Raw genomic sequence first — 14,926 nt, forward strand, 5'->3', positions numbered from 1 at the left:
GTTTGAATTGTTTTTATCCATGCTTAACAACACGTAATTAATGAATAATCTTCGACGTTGATAGCACGCGTGATAATTTAAATAATGAGGATGTAAATAAAGTCGCAGACTTAAAAATGCGTAATTTTGAGTGTTCAACTGTCATAAAAAATTTGAAATTTATTATCGAAAATTTTTCGAACTGGATTTTCATTGAAAAATTGTTTTTCTTTAATTTCATCTCCAATTCAAACAAAAACGTGATATTGATAATTTGAAATGAGAAAACATTTTAGTAGCTTAGGGCTAATTAAGTTTGAAGCTCTAATTAAGATGATTTTGACTTACTTTTTTGTGATTTTTCATTTTCACATTTTCAAGCATTTTTGTAAACACTTCGAAAATGAAAGTTTTAAAATTCTAAAATACGTTGGATTTTTATAGCAAATTAAAGAATTAGCTTATTTTATTTTCCTGGCCGTACAGATTAATTGTGATCCATGGGGAGCACATAGATGTTACCTAAATCTAGCTCTATTGCTTGCCAATTGTCAATTCCAAGTGCAATACTGTCTCTATCGACAGCTTCCATCCACGAGTTTATCGGACGCCGACGTGATCTTTTGCCATCCACAAAGTCAGACTTAAAGACCTTTCTAAAAGGAAAGCCCTAAAATATTTACATTCCGCCTATAAAAATGCCCATCCGATTTCATAACACTTAAGTGATCGTCTTCAGATCTGAATTTTGTAATTTTATTGATGATTCAATGAAGCTGTTTTAATAGGCTTATTATGCATGTTTTTGGGAAAATTCGTAGCTTCTTGTCATTGTTTGATTATAATTATCTAAATATGAGCAATTATGAATCATGAAGTCAATCTAATAACGAGGAAATACAATAATAAGGCAGATAATAAAGAAGAGAACAAAGCCGGATTATAAGTAATGATAATTCAATTTCTATTTCATGTGAGGTTTATTAATTTTAAATCATATTCATGAAGTGAAAGCTTTAATTAATTCAGACTGATTTAGACAAGAAGAAAATATTTTAACGGACAAAAATTTAAATTTTTCATAATAAATTTCACAATTTGAATTTTAAACGACCGTTACAAGCGTAGTCAGAGTTGAAAATTAAAAGATGCTTCATTGCATTCTATGATTGAATAAATTAAGGAGAAAAATTATATTATTTATTGATTGGATTCATCAAACCATTAAAGCATTCAGAACAGTGCTAGCAGACATAACAAATCATATTGAAAAGTGAAAGTGGAGTTCCAACTCTGTAAGCAAAAATAAAAAAAATTTCCAGTGTTTATTTAGAAAAAATAGTTAAATAAAAATGGATTTTATTAATTTTTGGCCATTTGACGTGGTCGATTTAATTTTTCAACATGTAAGCGGTCGTGAGGCGTTAAGCTTAATGCAAGTTTCAAGAAGTTGGAATCAACATTTAATTAGATCAGCTGTGTTAAAGAAAATAGTGATAAATACAGCTGTTCATGAAGATTTAATCTATTTATTAAACAGCAAAAGAAAGTATAGACACATTAAGGTGGTAAATGGTACAGCTATTGCTAAAGATATTGTTGAAATCATAGCAAATCCACTGCATGAATTCAATTCCCTCGTCATGTTTCGGACTGTATTTCGTGAAAAGAGACAAATGGAACAAATTATACTGAATACGTCATTAACTCTTGAGAAATTGGAACTACATTTTATTGAGTATCAAAATATTGACGATAATAATGAAGAGGACACAATGTCAGCTGAATATGACTTCCCAAAACTCAAAAATCTCTGTCTAGAATATTACAATGAAAGTCGTCCTTGGATTAATGCTTTTATAGCAAATTTTCCAAAATTAGAATCGATATTGTTAGGAAATGCTTGTGATGTACATTTAAAACACTTAATACTGAAAAGTAAGAATTTAAGAAAGTTGTCGCTGTGGGGTAAATTTTATGACATCAACTTCTACAAAGACATGTCAATGAAGTTCCCGTCACAATTAGAGGAATTTATATTTAACGATATTTTAAGCAGCTCCAAAGAGGATGAAAATTTGAGCTACTTTAATGCTTTCTTTACATCACAATCGAAGAATTTACGTCGCTTTGAGACTGACGCGTTGCTGGAGATTGACGAGCTAGAAAGTGCATTTCGTATGCCGAACCTAACTGAATTATTCATCAAGGGATTTCACTATAATGTCGATATAATGGAAGTCTACTTAGAGCACTTGAGAACAAAAGAGCTTCCAGCAGCTAGTCTAAAGAGCTTTAGTGTTCATTTTATGAATCAACATTTACTGGAAATATTGGCAATGAATGCAAAGAATCTCGAAGAATTAAGAGTAGCACAGTTCCATCCATCCGATGTATCAAATGAGGCTTGGTTTCCAAAATTGGATGTCCTTAAACTATTCTTTATCGATAGTGAATTACGGAAGCGTCTGAAAGAAAAGCCAGAAGAGCAGCGTACACACTTTGAGAAAATGATTGTAAAGGCTATGTCCAATTTCAGTAACTCTATTCAACCATTAATGTTGCTGCATTTACAGCCTGCAACAGAGCCATAATATTTATTTTTTCATAATGTTCAATAAAGTATTGCTAGATTAACATTCATAGATTTTTAGTCATGCCTTTAAGTTCTTCTTCCTTTGCAGATAAATAACATACGATAATTAACTTTATAGGTTTTTTAAATAATTATAATTAAATGGAATAGCTTCATGCTTTGAATAGGAATAGAATTAGATTATTGTTTAGACATTAAATCTTGTCTCGGAGCCATCAGCCAGCATTAAAGTAACAGTCCTATTATTAATCCATATCAGTTTAGCCAATCGCATTGGATTCAATCGTCCCACATCAGGAATGGGTGCTGTGGAGTATCCTTTGATGCATCGTGTCTGACTTTGGCCTAGACCAAACATGCCTGCAAGAGTAAGAGTCATTAGAAAGTTGTTGCTGAATTGCAATTTAATCCTCGAATTAAATCTTAGGATTTAAATTAAATCCTAGGATTAAAATCAGAATTTGTGTTGATTTCAAGGACTATGACATACCTGTGCTTGTCTGCCAAAATGACAATCGATTTTCTTTGCATGCATAGCTGACCAAATACTTTCCATCAGGCGAAAATGCCAGTGCTGTTATTGATTGTGTATGTGCTGGTATCATTTGACACTTGTTCTGCCTTAATTCATAGATTGCAAGATGTCCATTACTTGCACCGACTTTTCATGAAAGATAAATCAAAATATTTTATTAGTTCCTCTTCGTCACTAAACAATTTGTTGCATAATCCACAATAAAAATGTGTTGAATGCTTTCTAATGAAAAACGTAAAACCGTTTACGCTACACGACTTTTGTTATTCATTGGCAAATATCAATAGTATCAATCATAAACAATCAAAAATAGTGCGCATCACGCAATTTTTTACAATTCATCATTATTTTCTATGAATCATAGATGAGTCGATATATCAAGTTTCTATGGAAATTGGCAACATGATATTTCAATTATCGAAAAACATTCCTAACTACAAAAATCCTACACAATTGATAACATGAACAATACCTGCGATTCTCCTCGTCGATGCACAATGTGAAACTTGATTGAATTTACAAATCGATGGACATACTTCATTCAATGGACGATTCTTCAAATCAGACATATCTAAGCAATGTAATGTTATGTCTGTTACTTCCACTAACAATGCTGACATATCTGCCTGCATTTTTTCGATAAGCATTTCCACACACTGTAATATTTCCTTTTTAGCACGATGTAGAACTGACTGTGTCAATGGAACGCTCAGTGCCTGTGAATTTTGCTGTAATGTATTATATCTGGCAACTTCACGTGCCATTGTGGTGATGAATGCAGCTGGACGAGCTGTGGCAATCTGAAAAGTAAGGAATTGATAAATCTGTGATTTTTTAGGTATTACTCATGACTTACCAGACGCAGAGCATGTCTAGCTGTTCTACAGGCATCAGCTTGTGGAGTTAATGGCAACTTATATGACAAACTTGGAATTAGACGTGAAGAGTCACAGGAAATTTCCAAAAGACCCAAAAGTACTTTACTGACATCCAGGTACGGTTCCCAGACAGTAAAACCACGTCCAATTAAGTCAATTGCAGCACGTCTCAATGGAGTATATGCTGGTAATTTTGGTGTCGGTGGTGCAAGCAATAAGTGTGTCAATGCCATAGCCGTCAATCTTGCTAAATTATTATTGCCAATTCCAAATCCATCAACAATTGAACTCTTGCGTCTCTGTTGCTGTTCAGGTGTTGTCTTTTTAGCATTTGCGCCTGTTTCAATTGAAATATCTTGTCCAAATTCAGCTCCAATAACACCCAAAATAATGACAGCTGTCGACTGCTTCCTCTTTAATTCGGCTAAACTTGATGGCTTTTGTCGAACGACTTCTTCTTCCTCCTCAACTTCTTCTTCTTGCTCAGCTGGCTGTTGAGGAGCTTGTGCTGCTGTTGGACTAGTTGATGTAGGACTAGATGGTGCCTGTTGGACAATTGGTTCAGTCTGGACTGAATATTGTGGAAGATATTGAGCCCAATTTTCAACAAGCTGCTTCCTTCCTTTCTTGCCCATTCTACCCAATTCACCGAGTAACATTTGCTGTGCTGCTTCTCGAATTTCCATACAATGATGCTGCCAACGACGTGCCATTAACTCAACTTGTGGACGCTTAAAGTTCTTTGGTTCCAATGCATCAATTTTATCCGGCAATAAGAAGCAATGATGTGTAGACAGCAAACTCCATCCCTGTTTAATTTGTGCTTGATGTTCTGTTACAAGCTGTTCCTCATGATCATCGTCACTTGCCCATGCAACATTCGTTTTTGTTCCTTGCCTCATTAATTTACGATTACGTTCCGATTCGGGAATAAATGTTGCCATTTTCATAGACATTAAGGTATTAGACATGGCAACCATTCCCAAAAGATGATTAGACGTTATTGTCGTACTCAATTCCCAATGTAGACGTGCCGAGAACAATTTTGTTAGTGCTTCTTGACGCAAAAGTTTCTCGGGAAGTGATTTAGTCAATTGCACGTCACTTCCTTGTAACAACTTCTGTACTGTCTCCTGTTTGATTGTATTTTGCCATGTGGGCAATAGAAGTGACATGTAACCGCCTTTTGATAGGACACCAAAAGAAATTGGCACCATTGGACGAAGCAAGCCTAATTGTGATTCACATACTTTATCTAAATGTGGATCTAATCCCCATGAATGAATTAACGATAATAAAAGTTGAGCGACTTCCATTACGTGTGTTGCTTCCATCCTTGGCGCAATTCTTTTGATACCATCAGATGACTCTTTGCCTGTCTCATTAATTTGCTTTACGACAGTCTCGACTTTTGCTTGAATTTTCGTACCGACTTGTTCGGCTCCTTCCTTTACTTTGGCTAGGATGCCTGCATGATTTTGAATGGAAATAAGAATATTAGCAATTGGACATAGATAATTAAAAATGCAGCATAATCTATAAGACCTAAGTGAGACATAAACAACTACGATCTGTGCTAATCTACAAAAGAGCTACAAAGTTAAGCAGCATAGAAAAAATATAATGAAAATCTGCAGCATAACCCACCATGTTTATCTTTTTCCTTTAGAATTTTCTCTACATCGCCTGCCTTATTTTTTACCTTACCGAGAAAATCTTTTTTTTTTTTTATATCCAATACAGATAAAGAGAGATAAAAAAGAGAGAATTTTGACAGAAAAAAAAAAAAATATATAATTTTCGTTATCCGTAATCCAAAAAGAACATAATTTTTGTGTACAATATTTACAAGATAAGTTTTTTTATAATAAATGTTAGTGACCCAAATACGAACTTCAAATTCACGTGGTTTGCTCTTTTTTGTATGAATGAATGAAATGATATTATCTAGTACAGTGCCTTTTTTAAAAAAATTTCATTGCATTTAAATGTCAATGAAGAAATGGTTTTGTCAGCTGCAAAAGCTTTTGTGACTATTTTTGTAATGTAACTGACTTTTATGAATTAAGAATTGTAACTGACTTTTATGAATTTGAATTTGAAAGCCTTACAAATGTTTCGAATTGTCGCAAGGAATAGCTGTTGTATGGTTCTATTTTAATCAACTGTCATTTTACAGCTGTTGAAAGGTTTTATGAAGTAAAAATCAATCTGTTCTTTAAAACACTACAACAGTCTTGACATTTGAAACTGTTGTATGGTTTTGTTGTATGTAAATATCAATTTAAACCATGCAAATGTTTGAAAATTCAAAATTGTACTGCTTTAGACCTCAATTTTATCTAAAACCTCACAAATGTTTCCAAAACTGTTGTAAGTTCTAAAATGTAAACAAAATCAAACAATCAATTATCCAGCCATTCCACCTCAAAAAGTTTCACTCTTTTGTATTTCCTGTCAATTTAAATCCACACATTTGCACTGTCATCGCTTCAAATATTTATTGTACCATAAATATGTTAACAACCTCTGAAGTTCTTGTAAAAAAGAACAAAAAATTTGCAAAAATTTCTCCAACTAGTTTTAAAGTAGATATTAATGCACATACATGCGTCGTTAGGGTTTGCAACAAAAAATAAAATTCAAGTTTGATGCCTCGTGTCGCGCAAAAAAAATGCAATCATACGAATAGATAAAACTGAGCGGAGAATATAATTCCGTTTTAAAATTAAAATTTAAATTGCAAGGCATTAAATTGCGTCTTGGCATTTTTCTCCTTATTTCCGTTAATATCCAAAATGTGTGTTCCTTGGACAATAAAGCCGTTTCTATGTATTTCAATAAAAAGGGTTATGCCATCAATCCATTCATTTACATAAGAAAAAAAAAATGTGCTGTATTCGATAAAATTCTCAAGAAAAGAAGTAAGTCACGTGAATTTGAAGTAAAATTTGGACTTTAAGTCAACCATATATAACGAGTATTCGATGTAAATTATTATTATGTCGTAGATTAATTATCACGTACCTGTAATTTTCTTGCCAGCATCTGTTGTGGGATTAGCAGGTTGCTGTGGTTGAAGCAAACCTTGTGCCTGCATACAATTTACGATTGAATAAAAAAAAAAAGTGATAAGTCATCATAAATCGCATGAAGCAGTAATTAGCTTGTATAGAAATTACCTCTAGAGTTGTTGGACTCATTGCTGCATATTCCTCGCTATGCAACTCAACAATCAATCCCTCGATATCAAAGAAAAGAATATGACTTTCCGCATCTAAAATTAGTATGGGAAGAAAAGATGGTTTTTTATGTTGATTATGTATGCTGTAAAGTTAATCAAAACATTCCATGAATAGTGAAAGTGATTATCATAGAAATGGAAATATTCAGTATGCCTTTGGACTTGGCAATAAGATCGCTAACGTAGTTTGAATGTAAACATTTGATTTGGAATTATTTGTTGTAAATTCAAGGATTTTTCGACCTGGATGTTATTGAAATGATAAAATCAAGATTACAGGATAGATTGTAATCAGTATTACTCATTGAAAAATGCTAAAAGACATTGAATTTTGAAGAATTGAGAAAATAAGATTTTCTTTGAATGTGTTGGTAAATTTTTCAAAATTAATTTTGACCGTTCAAGTTTGAATTTTTTCCGACCGTTAACTTGTCAAATAAATTTTGGTATTCTTACTAAACTGGTAATGAGCATTCTTTCAAGAGAGGTTTTGAGGCTCGCAAGCATGCTCACTCTCAGTCCTTGAAAGCATGATTTTTGCCTGTTAGGGATTACTTTCTTTATATAAAATTAAATCGTTATTTTTTCAAAAAATTTTTGACAGTCGGCAAATTTTTCAAATTTTTTTTGACATTCGTCAATTTTTCAAAAATTCTTCAACCGTTAAGTTTTCAAATATCGGCTGATATCTTTTCAAATCAAAAAAGTTCGTTATTAACCTAAAAAAATGTATGTAAATATCTAGAACATTCCTAAAAGAACACATGCAAAAATAGTACAATTGAAAATATGGAATAAAAAGAAGTAAAACATCTTAAGAAAAAAATTTATTTCGCTTCGCTCACGCTTTTGTTTCATTTTTATTGTTTAACATAATAATAATAATTTATCATTATCATCTAAAACTAAACCTTTTTTTTTTTTATTTGCGATCTGTCATTGAAATTTCAAAATATCTCACTAACAGACGCATGTCATCAGCCCTGGTTTATCAAATCAATCTCTATTAAAAAAAAAAGTTTCTAACTGTCATTTTTAGAAGATCTCCTTTCGTTGTCAATATATTATCTTTTTTTTCTCATATTTTATTTTATTATTTTTTTTTATTTGATGTTTATTTAAGTCTCAATCGCTCGAAAATGGTTTTACAAATTTGTTTTTGTTGTTGTCTATATATGTCAATTTAACAGACAAAAAAAAAGGAAGAGCATAAGTTTCATTCATCATTTTTTTGTGTTTCGTTAATATATACTTTATATAAATGTCAAAAAAAGTTAAAACTGATTTTTCATCGTATTCCTCCTCCTTCATCATCTAAAAATCATCGTTTTTTCATCAACTTTTCTGTGTAGTTCCTTAAATTTTTTATTATCCACATTTGCAAGTAATTGAGACTTTTCCATTTTTTTTCTTTTTCATCGTGGGTTCATAATTATTAAATTTTTTTAAACTTTTTTTTTTGTATTATTATTTTTTATTTCTCTCTTTCCTAAAATGACACAAGAAGAAGAAGAAAGAGGAAATGAATGAAAAAAAGATAATGGATACAAAACGTAAAGGGGTCGTTCACATTTGATGTCTTTTTTTGTCTAGTTTTTGGAGATGTTATATCTCTTGTACTCATCCCAGAGAGTTTTTTGATGTTATATCCCACGTACTCCTCCTAGAGAGTGTTAGCTAGAGAGCTCTATTAGCCCGAACCTTTCTTGAAATCTTGAATTATGTTCTAATCAGCCCTAGCAGACAGTGAGTGTGCTTAGAATATACTATTTAAATCTATATAATTGGCTTGCTCCTCTTCTAGTCCAGAATCAAATCTGGATCAGAACTTTTCGAAGATTTTTAAATGTCAATATTGAATTTTTCTTGAGATTTTCAAAGCCTTGAAAGTTTTAAATTCAATTTTTCGTGATTTTAAATATTCAATAACTTTAAATTTTCGAGTTTTTGTTTTAATTTAAAATGTCAATCTTTAAGAATTCAAGAGATTCAATTCAATTTGCAGATTGTATTACAAATGTCAAATACTTTGATATTTGAAATCAAACCCAAATTAAACTTTTGAATTTTAAAAGTTTTGGGTGATATCTGGATCATCTGAATGCTCATTTAATTTAGATATTGGTGCATAGTAAGACATAACCTTGTCCTAGCCTCTTAATGAAAGATTTTTCAATATTCTTCTTCAATATTTACTCCATAAATGTCAAACCTTTGCTAAACTTCATAATCCCATCTTCAAAAAATTATCGGTTTTCCCTTTGGATCCTCCAATCTGGATGTTTAGCTCATGAATAATCTCACTAAAACTGTCAAAAATCTCCATTGTTCTATTTAGAATTGTTAGAGCTATATGCACACATAGAATATGATCTTTAAAGATTCTAAAGTGCAACATATTCTGTTAAAACCAGAGCATGTTTTAACAAATCTGGACCAATTTATGAATTTATAGTAATAGCATTAGCTGAATTTAACTTTCATTTTCATTCATGACCAGAAAGAATTCAGTTTTCATAAAAATTCTTCAATCCCAAAGAGTTGCCCATACAATCAATTTACGTAATCAAGAAGCTCCTACATACGGCTTTAAGCTATGGATTACAACTATTTTTATACTTTGTAAGGAATTAATTAATGCAAATTTTTTTGTCATTCTATTTCAAAATTTAAATATGTTGACTATCCCCTAATATGTCAGGGGATTGTAAGATCAAAAGAAACCTCAAATTGCCTGCAAAATACTTAATTTTGAACATAATTCTAGACATCATTAGTGAACGATCCCAAAAAGACACAATATACGGGAATCCAATATATTGATTTGATAACTTACCACTCTTTATAGCGTTGCTTTTTGAGAATTTTTTAGCATTTTAAATTATTATTTTTTTAATTTTTTTTTTCTCTTCATCTTTTCATCTTCTTAAAAGTTCAGTTCATCCTTAAATTTCTAAAAAATCCTAACTAAATCGTCAATTATTTTCCTCTCGAGTGCATCTTTAACACTGTTTTTTTTTCTTCTCATTTTTTTTATATTACTTATGTTTTTTTTAATGTTGTTGTTGCTCATGATCTGGATTTTGTTGCATGACGACGATCAAATCAAATTTATTGAGTTTGGAATTGTGGCATTGTATACAGCATAGTCGGTTGAGGTTGTGGAGTGCTATTACTACTGCCATTTGCCATTCCTGATGTTGCGGCCGATTGTGGAACTCCCCATGCGGCTGCAACATTTGCTGGAAGTGCTGTTGGTGGAATTAATCGCGTATATCCTGCAGCTGCGGCAGGATTTTGTGGACTAGCGGCGTATGCAAATGGATAACCAGCAGCTGCAGCATATCCTTGCTGCATATATTGTGCGGCTTGTGCTGTCATTTGAGGATATCCGGTAGCAGCAGTTGGGTACCAATAACCCATTTGTTGATAATAAATCTGCTGTTGTTGTTGCTGAGATGGATTATTAGGTGGTGGAGCAGCAATTATACTTTGTCCTTGCATCATAGCAGTTGCTTGTGATTGATCAACACCATTACCATTCTCCTTACCCCAGAAACATTTTACCGTATGTCCGTAAACGTCAGAATTGTTTGTACCTTCAATAGCTCGAGCGGCTGCTTCCTTTGTTGTAAACTTAATAAAAGCATAGCCCTTATCTTTAAACACTCGTATGTCATGTATCTGTCCAAATTGACCAAAGTGCTTATAGATAATATCATCAGTGAGAACATTAGCTGAGAATCCACCACAATAAACAGTCGTATTAGTTGGACTTGTCTTATTATAAATCTCTTCATAATCAGCTGTTTTTACGTTTTTCCCAGTTGGCGCTGGTGGCTTTCGTGTCGACCAATTTGTACGAATTGCCCTTGACCCAAGCCATTGACCGTTCATAGCCTGAATGGCACTTTCAGCATCGGACTTCTTCACAAAAGACACAAAAGCATATCCTTTCGATTTTAATGTTTGAGGATCACGAACAATGCGACAATTGGATATTTCACCAAACGGTGCGAATGCTTCTCTTAACGTGTCTGTCTCAATTTCAGGACTAAGATCTCCAACAAATATGTGATGATGTTGACTCGTATCAGTTTTTGGCTGATTTCCGGCACTACTTGTCGCCCAATTAACCTTCATTTCTCGTTCTAAGAAGACTCGTTTATTCATAGCGGATAATGCTGTCGCAGCGGCTGAATGATGATGATATTCGACAAATGCGTAGGGATCACTACCTGAATCGCGAATAACTTTGCAACTTTTAACGGGACCCATTTGAGAAAACAAAGCGCAAATTAGTTCCTCTGTTACAGAATGATCCAAATTGCCAACATACAGTGTAGTATTTCCAGTCGTTTCCATCTTTTTCTTTCAATTCTACAATACAACACTCGGTACTTATTTATTGCTTTTAATTTTAACACCTTTTATCGTGTGTGAGGAAGCTGCTGCAAGATCTTGCAGGCTGCGATTTTTCCACTTCTTTATTTCACGACCCTCCTTATTTTTCCTTCGATTCTCATAAATGTCTGCCCGCGAATAGAAAGTTTTTCTTTTTTCAGCAATTTTTCAAGCTTTTCTCGCTTTCTACTTGTGTATTGTGATAAAAAAGGCCGCAAAAAGACCTTATTCGTACTTTTTTAATTCGTTTTAACACTACAAATCACAGTTTTTTACAAAAATATTAATCGAAAATTGGCAAAGAAAGAAATTTATGCCGCGGACTTGTCGAAAAACACTGGAGGTCGCTCGTGTCGCATTTCATAAACTTTTTTTTATGTTCGACATTCGACCAAATTTTTAAATCTTTAAAAAACCGTTACGACTTTTACCATTTTTAAGTAATACTTTACAATTCATGGAATGTATTATTTTAATTAAATTTCATGGCACTTACCTTTCGGATTTGTCCTTAAACTCTGGATGACCAAAGGACTGTTCCGGTTCTTCATCAAAAAGTTATTATCATTGTTATTATGGGCATTTAATTGCTGTAATTGATGAATTCCTCTTTGTGTTGCGTGTCGAATAGCATTTAAATTTCGATGTCTTAAACCACGGAAGAAATGAACGGCTGGATTTGACATTCCAATTTCTGATGATGTACTAACTTCACCATTCTCACCAATATTCTCATCACATGCACTCAACACTTCTTCTGCAATCATGCCGTGAAGAACACGATCCAAATGTCCTGTTTCCATTTGCCATACATAAACAGTTCCATCGGAACATCCAACAATGAGAAAATCATCAAGTGGACGCCATTTGATTGTCACAACAGGAAATAAGTGACGACTTGCTAATGTTACACACTTCCTTTCTTGTAAGCTTAACAATGTCACAGAATGATCAGATGCAACTGAACAAATACATTTTTGGATACGAGGACTACAGTTCTCGGGTGGAACTAATAATTGAGTGACTTCGCCGGCATGAACACAGAAACGATGAAGTAATGTGCCACTATACAAGTCCCATAAGCATACAGCAAAATCGACACCACCAGATAATAAATGAGACTTGTCATATCTTGTATGTACTAAATATGGATAAAGCAAGCAATTTACACGTCCATTATGTCCACTAAGTATTTGATGTGGTGGCCAATCATTATATTGTTGATGCTTTCCATGCAACAGTTGCAACATGACAGTCTGCGTTGCAGGAACAATAATAATCGTTCCATCTTCTCTACCAACGACTAAACGACTCTGAAGTGGCAAATATATGCTTGCTGTCAATTTTATTATCTGTTCATTTGGATGATTCAATTGATCCAAAATGCCAACAGGTGGAGGGTCCATTTTACTCCATGCTTCTTCAAGACTTGTCGATATTGTATTCTGAACGACTACAAAAAATATTGAAAATTAATTTAACGGATTTTTAAATTTCAAAATTTTAGCGATCATTTCAAATTTAAACTGAACTGAACGAAACTAAAGTTTGCTTTACTGAACGGACTCAAATTTAAAAAACAGGTACTCACTTTTAGCAGTTGCATTGGATGTTTGGAGCAACTTAATTTCTTCTAATGAGAAATCAGGCACAGCCCACATAGTAATGAATCCTTCAGAATCACCTCTCAATAAATACTTTTGGGTTTTGCCACCACGAGTCGTTTGGACTAATTTCATTGATGGTGGACATGATAGTGGCTTCTCTTCCTTATTAGTCAATATGCAATATAGGAATGGCGAATCTTTACCAACTGAAGGACCGTGAAATTCTTTGTTGTCAGGAATGGAACTAAAAAAAAGTAAATTTATTAATAATTTTGAATAATTTTAGAATGTAGCTGTGACTTACTTAGCAGGCAGACGATACATATATCCTTTTCCTTCATCTGACCAGAGAATGACACGATCACTCGAAAGTAAGAAATCGCCACCAAGCCAGCGCTCACCGCGTGGAGAGATAACTGAGCAAAGAACGGTAAAATCACCAGCATCATAAATTTGCCAGTATTTTGCGCAGACAATAAGCACAGTACGCTGGTTTTGAGCACAACATGCCATTGTGATTGCATTTAAGCATCGAATTTGCTTCGACTCGTTTTCATAAATCGGTTCAGAATACTTATTTTCGTTGCCAAGTAATGTCCAGACTTTAACTGTTCCAGTTGTTGTAATTGCCAAGACGACATCATCTTTTCGCTTTGCTGGACGTAAAACATGCATTGCCGATATCCAATCAGGATTGACTTTTGATGATAAACAAAATAATACTTCTAAACTGAATGGATCCATGACCATAATTTCAGCATAATAGCCAATACAGAACAGTCTGATATCATCACAATTTGACATGTGATAAGCTTGAATATATGTATGAACTTGTGGTAGCTTAACACTTTCTCGACATTTTCCGTCTATCAAATCCCATGTACACATCTCGCCATTCTCCGATGAACTGACGAGGAAATTATTGTCTTGAATTATTGAGGCTCTCGATAAGCATAGAACGGGAGCTGTATGACCAACTGAAATTATTAATTTTAATATTAATACATGCATTAACGACGTATATTAATTTTTTCTTACGCAATAAGCACCGAGGCGTCATATCAAAGCTTTTATTTGAGTCTGAATCGATTTGCCACAAACAAATTTGTCCATCATAACATCCAGTAGCTAATGTTCGCTGATCTCTTGATAAGAAAACACTCGAAACACAGTGTGTTGGCGTATTCGGACCCCATAATACGACAGGAACAACTAAATTTGTAGCCAACATATTTTTTCCTTGCAATTTCTATAAACTTCTAAAAATATAAATTTTTTTTTCGTCAGATAAATCATAAATGTCGTGACTAGCTTATTAACTTACATTTCATCAAGTAATTAACAAGATTAACAGCTTCTTTAATTTATTTCAAATATTCAAAGTCCTTTTAAACTGCTTAAATACTCAAAATATTGATGAAATTCTATTTTTTCACACACAAAAAAAATTATCGATTTTTTAAAAATCATGGAATTTTCGTGAATAACGTCACACAAGTTGTACTCAAAACAACAACATATACATTATTTGCTACCCAAACATCCCTTATCTATTGTTTTCATGTTGGAACTAATACAGTGAAGAAATTTTTGAAGTGTAAAAAAATATAATTTTAAGTCTATAATATTATCATGTGACATCATTTTATGCTGAATGTATCACAATCATATGATTTTGTTTAC

The 14,926-nt window shown here is 33.1% G+C and overlaps 2 protein-coding genes across 2 annotated transcripts; both read right to left on the reverse strand.

Annotated features, from left to right (window-relative positions):
- Positions 1–2,512: 2,512 nt before the first annotated feature.
- Positions 2,513–14,705, reverse strand: Rbcn-3B (WD repeat-containing protein Rbcn-3B). Its single transcript, XM_070643424.1, has 12 exons — positions 14,568–14,705; positions 14,282–14,502; positions 13,548–14,220; positions 13,228–13,487; positions 12,133–13,089; positions 7,171–7,265; positions 7,016–7,082; positions 5,636–5,704; positions 3,967–5,456; positions 3,583–3,910; positions 3,066–3,236; positions 2,513–2,935 (listed from the first exon to the last, which is right to left on the reverse strand). The coding sequence occupies exons 2-12, from the start codon at positions 14,472–14,474 to the stop codon at positions 2,763–2,765; spliced, it is 4,476 nt and encodes a 1,491-aa protein (XP_070499525.1). The 5' UTR covers positions 14,475–14,502; positions 14,568–14,705; the 3' UTR covers positions 2,513–2,762.
- Positions 8,045–11,979, reverse strand: Rox8 (TIA1 cytotoxic granule associated RNA binding protein Rox8). Its single transcript, XM_070643425.1, has 2 exons — positions 10,069–11,979; positions 8,045–8,721 (listed from the first exon to the last, which is right to left on the reverse strand). The coding sequence occupies exon 1, from the start codon at positions 11,595–11,597 to the stop codon at positions 10,344–10,346; it is 1,254 nt and encodes a 417-aa protein (XP_070499526.1). The 5' UTR covers positions 11,598–11,979; the 3' UTR covers positions 8,045–8,721; positions 10,069–10,343.
- Positions 14,706–14,926: the final 221 nt, after the last annotated feature.

This window comes from Chironomus tepperi, unplaced genomic scaffold (genome assembly GCF_022539635.2).
Source record: "Chironomus tepperi strain 1889 unplaced genomic scaffold, CSIRO-AGI_Ctep_v1 contig_309, whole genome shotgun sequence".
In the NCBI taxonomy this organism is placed as follows: domain Eukaryota; kingdom Metazoa; phylum Arthropoda; class Insecta; order Diptera; family Chironomidae; genus Chironomus; species Chironomus tepperi.

Bases quoted from the DNA above. Each gene is read 5' to 3' on its own strand.
- Rox8 (XM_070643425.1), bottom strand. From the start codon at position 11,597: ATGGAAACGACTGGAAATACTACACTGTATGTTGGCAATTTGGATCAT.
- Rbcn-3B (XM_070643424.1), bottom strand. From the start codon at position 14,474: ATGTTGGCTACAAATTTAGTTGTTCCTGTCGTATTATGGGGTCCGAAT. The intron at 13,488-13,547 runs GTAAGTCACAGC...ACTTTTTTTTAG, and splicing joins ATGTATCGTCTGCCTGCTAA to TTCCATTCCTGACAACAAAG. The intron at 5,457-5,635 runs GTGGGTTATGCT...AAAATCATGCAG, and splicing joins AAAGGAAAAAGATAAACATG to GCATCCTAGCCAAAGTAAAG.